Source organism: Maniola jurtina, chromosome 4 (assembly GCF_905333055.1).
Source record: "Maniola jurtina chromosome 4, ilManJurt1.1, whole genome shotgun sequence".
Taxonomy (NCBI): domain Eukaryota; kingdom Metazoa; phylum Arthropoda; class Insecta; order Lepidoptera; family Nymphalidae; genus Maniola; species Maniola jurtina.
The window spans coordinates 4,978,412-4,986,463 of record NC_060032.1 but is presented as its reverse complement, the minus strand read 5'-3'; the positions used below and the strand labels follow the sequence as shown (position 1 = coordinate 4,986,463).

General features: G+C 34.1%; 1 protein-coding gene across 1 annotated transcript; it reads right to left on the bottom strand.

Moving 5' to 3' along the window:
• Window positions 1-622: 622 nt before the first annotated feature.
• On the bottom strand, window positions 623-7,522 carry LOC123864615. The gene is made up of 10 exons (XM_045905195.1): window positions 7,399-7,522; window positions 5,399-5,556; window positions 4,795-4,931; window positions 4,041-4,122; window positions 3,511-3,720; window positions 3,164-3,254; window positions 2,409-2,462; window positions 2,221-2,317; window positions 1,638-1,753; window positions 623-744 (listed from the first exon to the last, which is right to left on the bottom strand). Exons 1-10 carry the CDS (start codon window positions 7,520-7,522, stop codon window positions 644-646), a joined length of 1,170 nt encoding a protein of 389 aa, XP_045761151.1. The 3' UTR covers window positions 623-643.
• Window positions 7,523-8,052: the final 530 nt, after the last annotated feature.

Genomic DNA, 8,052 nt, shown 5'->3' with positions numbered 1-8,052 from the left:
TATAATCAGCTTTGCTCTGGATACTTATGTTGATGTTACTTACTATCTCAGACATACTCACGCAAGTGCCACCAACAACTGTAGAAAGATTCAACTCAACTTGGACGAACGAATGGATTGAAGGAACCCATATAAAAAGTAACGAAAAGACAGACAAACATACATTTTTTTTATCTATACATATAATAAAATTGTAGAAAAGTGGTGTCTGTACAATGGAAATATATAAAAAAAAGTAGCAGGGGTTGTTATTATATCGATGCCGAACCCGAAATTGTAATTAATTTTTTTTTTGTCTGTTTGTCTGTGTGTTTGTGCACGCTAATCTCAGTAACGGCTTATTCGATTTAGATACGGTTTTCACTAATATATTGTAGTAAGCTTCACTTAGCATTTAGTGTTTATTTCATGTCAATCGGTTCATAAACAAAAAAGTTATGTCAATTTAAAGAATCACGGCGAACATTTTTAACGTACAGAGTACGTACTACACGCCTCGCGCTTGAGCGTCCGTGGCTATATAAAGCGCGGTCACTATTCCACGCGAACGAAGTCGCGGGCACAGCTAGTATTATATAAGGTTTGTAATAAAATGTATAGGTAATTGAATAACATATTGATGTATGTGCTTATATTATATTTTTTACTTATTACTATTAGGTGATCGTAAGATTAGATAAAATATTTCAGCGAAACTTAATATCGATGCACTGAAGAAAAGTCCAACCATACCGCCTATAGTTACTGTAACAAAAAAAAAGCAACTGTTAGGCTTGCAGGTCTGTAGACTCTTAACCTTTACAGTTTACACGTGGTTTACACAATAATTAAAACCGCATTTTAATAAACATGTAAGGGTCAATGCAGACCGAGCACTGCGAGTGGAGTCGAGACTTCGAGAGTCAAGGCGCAGCGATTGCCGATGACTAGAGCACGGTAATTTTAGTATGCACCTATACACAATATTAACGTGAATAGAGTCACCATACGCCGTTGCGTTGGCGGCCGATGCGTACTGATAATATTTATGAGCAGATGATAGTCTAATTTTTATACTAAACAAAGTCAATTTACGGTTCCTGGGCTACCATTTTTTTCTGAAAACTGTTGGAAGAAAAAGGCTCTACGCTGCTCAATTCAATGAGTACGTATGTATCTATAGACAGAATAAAATTAAAATTCATATTATGGACTAACTCATAAGTCTAGTGTTTAATATAACTCAGTTCAAAATCATGGGCCATGGATAGGTTCGATTCACACTCTGGAGAAGCCTGTTTAAATTGATAAGAACATCGCAGCCACGCTTTGTCTTCACTCCACTCCGTCGGTGTGCCTTGAGCCTAAGTCTTCTGAGTATTATTTGAGAAGTTTTGAAAGTTCCCCGAATCACTACTTTCCGGACTAGCGAAAACTGCATTGCAGATGTGAGATTACTTTACCCATTTACTCAAAAACTCCCTATCTACAATATTATGCAAAACTGTGAACTTTTCACGGCCCATCCGCTTAGCAGTTTTTGACGAAAGGATCATGGTCAAAACAGGCACAATTTTTTTGACTTTTGAAAGAAACATTTGTCGCAGTAAAGTGCTTACTTTTAAAATAAGATGAATATTCGTAATAATTGTACTAACCAACGAAATCCATATTGGTCCGTAACAATCTTTTATGGTAGCGCATAGTAGGCAACGCAACCATGCGTATATTTATTAGAGATCCATTTTCACGATTTGGCTTCAGTTTTTCTATTCTTCGGGAGTCAATATAAGAAGGAAAATTAGATTTTATTAAAAAAACAATAGAGTTTTTGAGTTACAGAAGTCCATAGCACACAAAGAACCACAATCTTATTTTTGCCATCACTGCCCATTGTTACCTACTAATGCAGGAAAAGCGAATTATACGCACCACCACGTCATATCACACATCTTCCAATAATACTATATGAAATGTTTCGATACCAAGCATCCTCAGGAGATTTAAAAAAAAAAATAGATGCAAGTTAACTGACTGCCAACTCACCTGGCGGTAAGTGATGATGCATTCTAAGATGGAAGCGGGCTAACCTGGAAGGGGCATGGCAGTTTTTAGTCGTTGAATGTTTTATGATTCCCTTGACGAGTCTTGATAGATACGATAGACAGACAACGAAGTTATCCTATTGCTATAGTTCCTTTTTTCTATGGAAATATACTTATTATAACCCTAAAATCATACTTAGCTACATGGATTGTATATAGTTCACTTTCTGCACATGCTGGTAAACAATTTACGGTGTCAGTACAGCCGTGATTCTCCAATTTTGAATTTGGAACTGTAATAAAAGTTAGATTTTAGTATTTTTTTTTTCGTATTCTTTAGGTAAGTATAATATCCACTCTGACTCTTTATTAGTATGTATTTACCTTTGTACTTAATTAAACAGTTGATTCCGGTATAGTTACAATAAATATGTTTATCTGGAAGGCGATAAAATTTAAGAAGTCATTAAATTATTTTTTTAAATTAGGAAGTAATAACGAGTGAAAGATATAGGATAGCTAAACTCTTCTCATTCTGAGAGAAAACCCGTGCTCAGTAGTGGGCCGGCGATGGATTGATCAGGATGATGATGATGATGATGATGACGAATTAATTTATTATTAAGTACAAAAATTCGATTTCCAAACCAATACTTGTTAGTTTTTTCGCTTAACATTATTGTTACAGTTTATCAGTAAACAACTGTTAGGTTATTATAAGGAATTAATTTGAATTTAAAGTAATGTTCAATATAATTAATTAATTAATTAATTGAAGGTAGTTTTGACGATGCCACGTGATCTGTTGCAGACAGCCATCTTGAATCGATTTTTATAAATACGAGTGTTTGAAGGTTTTTAAGTTAGTCTCGTTCCGGCTCAATGACTATTAAATACTTTTGTCTTTAGGTCGCCATTTTGATTGAGTTATTGCAAAAGCAATTGTGCCCTGATCAAATTAACATTGCAATTAGGTTATTTAAAAGATTACAACTGTTGATAAGCCTCTACGCGTTGTGATCACTATCCCCGCGCAAACTTAATATGAGAGGGCATTTTAATAACTTATCGTAAAATTAATTAAACCTACCTGCTCTTCAGACTTAGGTATGCTTAAATAAACTTGAGATGCAACTTACATCGTATATCACGTACAGGATGGATACAGTGGCAATAGTTGAAAGCTTCAGCTGTACTTTGTGCTAAACAACAACCACCATAAGAATAAACCTGAAAATTATTTACCTAACCTATACAAAATGCCTAGGTAATATAGGGATGATGACTACTAGTCAAATCAGTGTCTTTTTATCACATGTCAAAACGTTTGCTTAATGAGGGAGCTTGTATGAAATTCATAGATGTGAAGTCATAAAGATTTGACGTAATTTGACGTACCTACGTTTTTAGTTAAGTTAAGTTTAGAAAAAATATATAATCTAATCTATTCTAGATAAAATACATAGTAGGTATCTTCTCAAAATACCTGATAAGTATGTAATGGCAGGTCTGGTATTTCGTGGCCATATCGACATTTCCTTATATTGATATCCTCATCTTCTAAAACAGGTTCATTATGCATTTCGACTATAGAAAAAGAATAGTCTACTACTTCTTGCAAATACGTATCGACTTTGAATTTAAACTTCGAGTCCAAAATCTCTGTGGATAATTCTTCAGAACTATGTACGGATACCTATAGAAATACAATTAGCCAGAATTAAAATTTAAAATCTTCTGAATAGATCTGATCTTATTATCAAAAATATATTGCTGAAATTTAGTATTAGTAGACGAACAATTTGGTATTGTAGTTATATTAAGAAACTATTCAAAAGATTAAAAAAAGCAATGAAGTTGCTAAGGTATTCTCCTTGATCATTGAGAGCCATGCTTATTCTGAGGTTATTCCATTCAAGGTTCCGTCTCTTTTTCTTACTCTCTCTCTCTCCCTTTCTCTGTCTCTCTCTCTCTCTATCCATAGAGGGATATAATAAGAAAAAAACATGTACGTACTTCTGCATTAGACAGTAGGCGAAAAGACAGTAGGCCAGGACCAGTACTTCTATTCACATAAAACTGAAGATTCCCTGTATACCTGGAAAATATAAATTAGAAGTATCTATTGCTATATCAATGTTAAGTAATTATCAAGTATTGTACGTCATAATGAAAATAAGTAAGTCCTAAACGTTTGAGCATTCTTATCAGCATGATATCAGCTGATTATATTGGAGTAGGCTATGAACAAAATGAGCTCTACTTGTCACACTCGAATGTGAATACTTTCTGTAGCTGTGTTTGTGTCTTGGGCAATGTACCTATATGGTATATGCACAATTATATATATAGTTACTAATACTTAATTAGTAATTACAAATAGTTACTAATACGAATACTTAATTCAATATCTGAGACAGTTTTGTGCAGCTAACTTTTGATTTTGACTGAAGTATTTGGTGTATTAGTGCATACGTAGTACGTGCATATTGTGTCTAATTTGATACTACCAAAAGTGATAATGAAAGACCCCCGTAAAACTGCTCTCGATGTTTCTTGTTTAACAAAATAAATAACAGTGAAGAAGAATTTCAGATCCAAATCTCTGTTAGGGTCACTGATCCTTGGGTGATAAATTCAAGTCAATAAAGTCATGACACGAGGCTGGCGTGTCCGTCAAGTTCTAATAAGATAAATACTAATAATAATAAAAACGGACGGCGCATTGCAGTATGTACCTACTGTGTGGGTTTACATGAATATAACTTACGGGCCCTGCAAACTGTTGAATGAGTAACATGGACCACTTTCGGAGTCAACTGTGTAAAAGTGTTTACAGCAGGGGAACTTGACTGTGTTGAAATAGCAGTTGGTAACCAACTCATCACATTTTTTGTGAATCTGAAATTATTTTAGTACCAGGTGGTGAGTAATAGAATTATTTTTAATTGCTTTGGCATATCTTTCAGTCTAAATATAAAGTAGGAGAAAAAAAAGAAAAATTACAATATTTTTAGGGTTCCGTACCTCAAAAGGAAAAATGAAACCCTTACATTATCACTTTGTTGTCTGTCTATCCATTTGTACGTCTGTCGTGTCTGTCAAGAAAACCTATAGGGTACCTACTTAATTCCTGTTGACTTAGAATCATGAAGAGGGATAGCATGCTATTTTTTTGATCATTTCTCGTTTAATAATACTGATGGAGTTATAGACTGATGTCCATACAGACATGATGGACATCAGATGAACATCAGACAAAAAATACTTGACCATTCCATCAAAAATTATCGTGAAAACCCTGAATTATTCTTAACTTGAGCCACCCGAGCGAAACTGCGGGTAATAGCTAGTAATAATATGTTCCTACTTACTTTGTCAATTAAATTCCTCCAGGATACATTGCAAGACGGCACTTTGGAATCACCACAAGGCAAACAATATACGTTGCCGCAGTTACCCTGGCCATATATAATATCCGCGATATGCTGTCTGTAGTCAAATATGTGTGCATTCGAGGCCTTCCAATCCGCTATAAATAGTTAAATTTTATTATAAATGAACTGAAATAAAACCGATCAAGTGCGAGTCGGACTCGCACATGATGGGTTCCGTACCATCGTACAAAATATGCCTAACTCTTTTATGCAGAACATTAGTAAATTAATTTTTTCGTGAACACATTTAAATATTTTTCTTTGTGATGTTACCACAAATTCGTGGTTTTCGGATTTTTCCTTTACTTGTGCTAAAAGATTTACCTACCTGCCAGGATTCTAGATCAACGGGAAGTACCCTATAGGTTTTTTCGAAAGATTTTTGACAGACAGACGGAAAGACAGACAGACGGAAAGACAGACAGACAAATAACACTAAAAATAAGCACCAAAGTTTGTTCACAAAATAAAAATGAATAGTTATTTAATAATTTTGACACTTTATTTACGTGATGCATACGTCTACCTATTTATGGAGTCTATTATTTTTAAAAAGCGGTACATTTGATTGTTTCCTAAAATGAACAGAAGAAGCCTATCTCCGTCCAGGGAGTGTTTACAAGCTATTGAAAAGGTAGCAGACAGGCCTATTATAGTCAGAAAGAAAGAAACACACACTTTCCCATTAGTAGTACGACAAAAAAAAATTGTACTTACGATAATTCAGCAATTTTCTTTGCACTTCTTTATCGTCATTTTTTTCACACACAGTGACCCCCGGAAATGTGGTGTTCCAGTGCAAATAGCGGGTATCGGGAGAGACATTAATAGACCCAGCTCTTTGTACGACTGGCACCAATAGCAGATATAAACACCCGGTAAATACAATCAGCAGAAGCAGCCAAAATAACCTTTAATAAAAAGGCGACAACTTTATTAAAACAGACAAACACACACACTTTGACATTTTTAATAACTCTCATTTATTTATTTTGCACATTTTACCCTATTTTTAAAAAATGTTCAAAAATAACAGCAATAACAAAAACAACAAACAATGAAATAACAAAAACAACAGAAAAAAATAACAGAAACACAGAAAGAACAAAAAATAAAATAACAGCAACAACAAAATCAATAAATAACAGAAACAAAAGAGAAATAAAATAACAGAAACAACAGAAAACTAAAGTAACGGAAGAAAAAAAAAAAACATTTTTAATATTATTATGGATCAGCAGCGCCTAAATAGGGTAGAAAATAATATATTATGCCCTGTTTATATCGATGTTAATATCTTAACGAAGGATTCGCCCGTACTAGGCAAGAAATTACATTCCATTGTTTTGTGAATTTTATTGTAACAATTTTGTTAATGTATCTATATTTTTTGCCATATCCTAATGGGGTCTCACGTGTAAAGTAGGTACAGGACCTACACGTGAAATGCGAAATCACACTAATATTATAAAGGCGAAAGTTTGTATGTGTGTGTGTGTGTGTATGTGTATGTGTGTGTGTGTGTGTATGTGTGTGTGTGTGTGTGTTTGTTACTCCTTCACGCAAAAACTACTGGACGGATTGGGCTGAAATTTAGAATGGACATAGATTATACTCTGGATTAGCACATAGGCTACTTTTTATCCCGAAAAATCACAGAGTTCCCAAGGGATTTCGAAAAACCTAAATCCACGCGGGCGAAGTCGCGGGCATCGGCTAGTAAAGAATATGAATGAAATACCTAGACACTATTTCAAGGCCATAGTTTTAAGAGCAACCTATTCAAAAGATTTAGATATGTACATACCTGCTTAGACGAGTTCCATTTTCTTGAAAAATATATTTGAGACCTTGAATGCTGCTGTTGCGCCCAAAATATACAAATCTTTTACCAAAATCATTACGGTAGACAGTTTTTAGTTTCCCCTGTATCTTACGTTTCCTCTCTCTCTTCAGTTTCGCCTGTTTTCGTATCATTTTCACGAAATGGTTATTATTTACCGTTACCATCGCTTCATATGAACCAGTAACTGGTGAATCGGTATTTAATATACCATACATTTCACTAATTAAGCTAAAAGCTACAATTTTCTGAGTTTAAATACTTGTAACATACATTGCATTTCTATTACGCTATTCAGTTAGATTGCTGTTATTAAAATTTTAAATGAGACACTTAAGTGGGCTCTCTCCGTCACTCGTTTCATACAATCGTAGTTCCAATTTCATTTGAATATTAAGCAACCAAAGTCCATGAAATTTTGCAGACATATTCTAAAAACGAATATCTATGTCTGTGGTTTTCCAGATTTCTATTAAAATATTCGGTTTCAAAGTTACGCGGTCTTAAAAATTTTCATACAAATCTTTGAGCCCCTGTAATTTTAAAACTACATATTTTTAGAAAAATCTAAAACACCACAGACACAGATATTAGTTTCTAGAATATGTCTGCAAAATTTCATGGACTTTGGTTGCTTAATATTCAAATGAAATTGGAACTACGATTGTATGAAACGAGTGACGGAGAGAGCCCTGTTAATTATTTTAGAAGCGTGAAATGTAATTTTAACCACACTTTTGTCTAACAT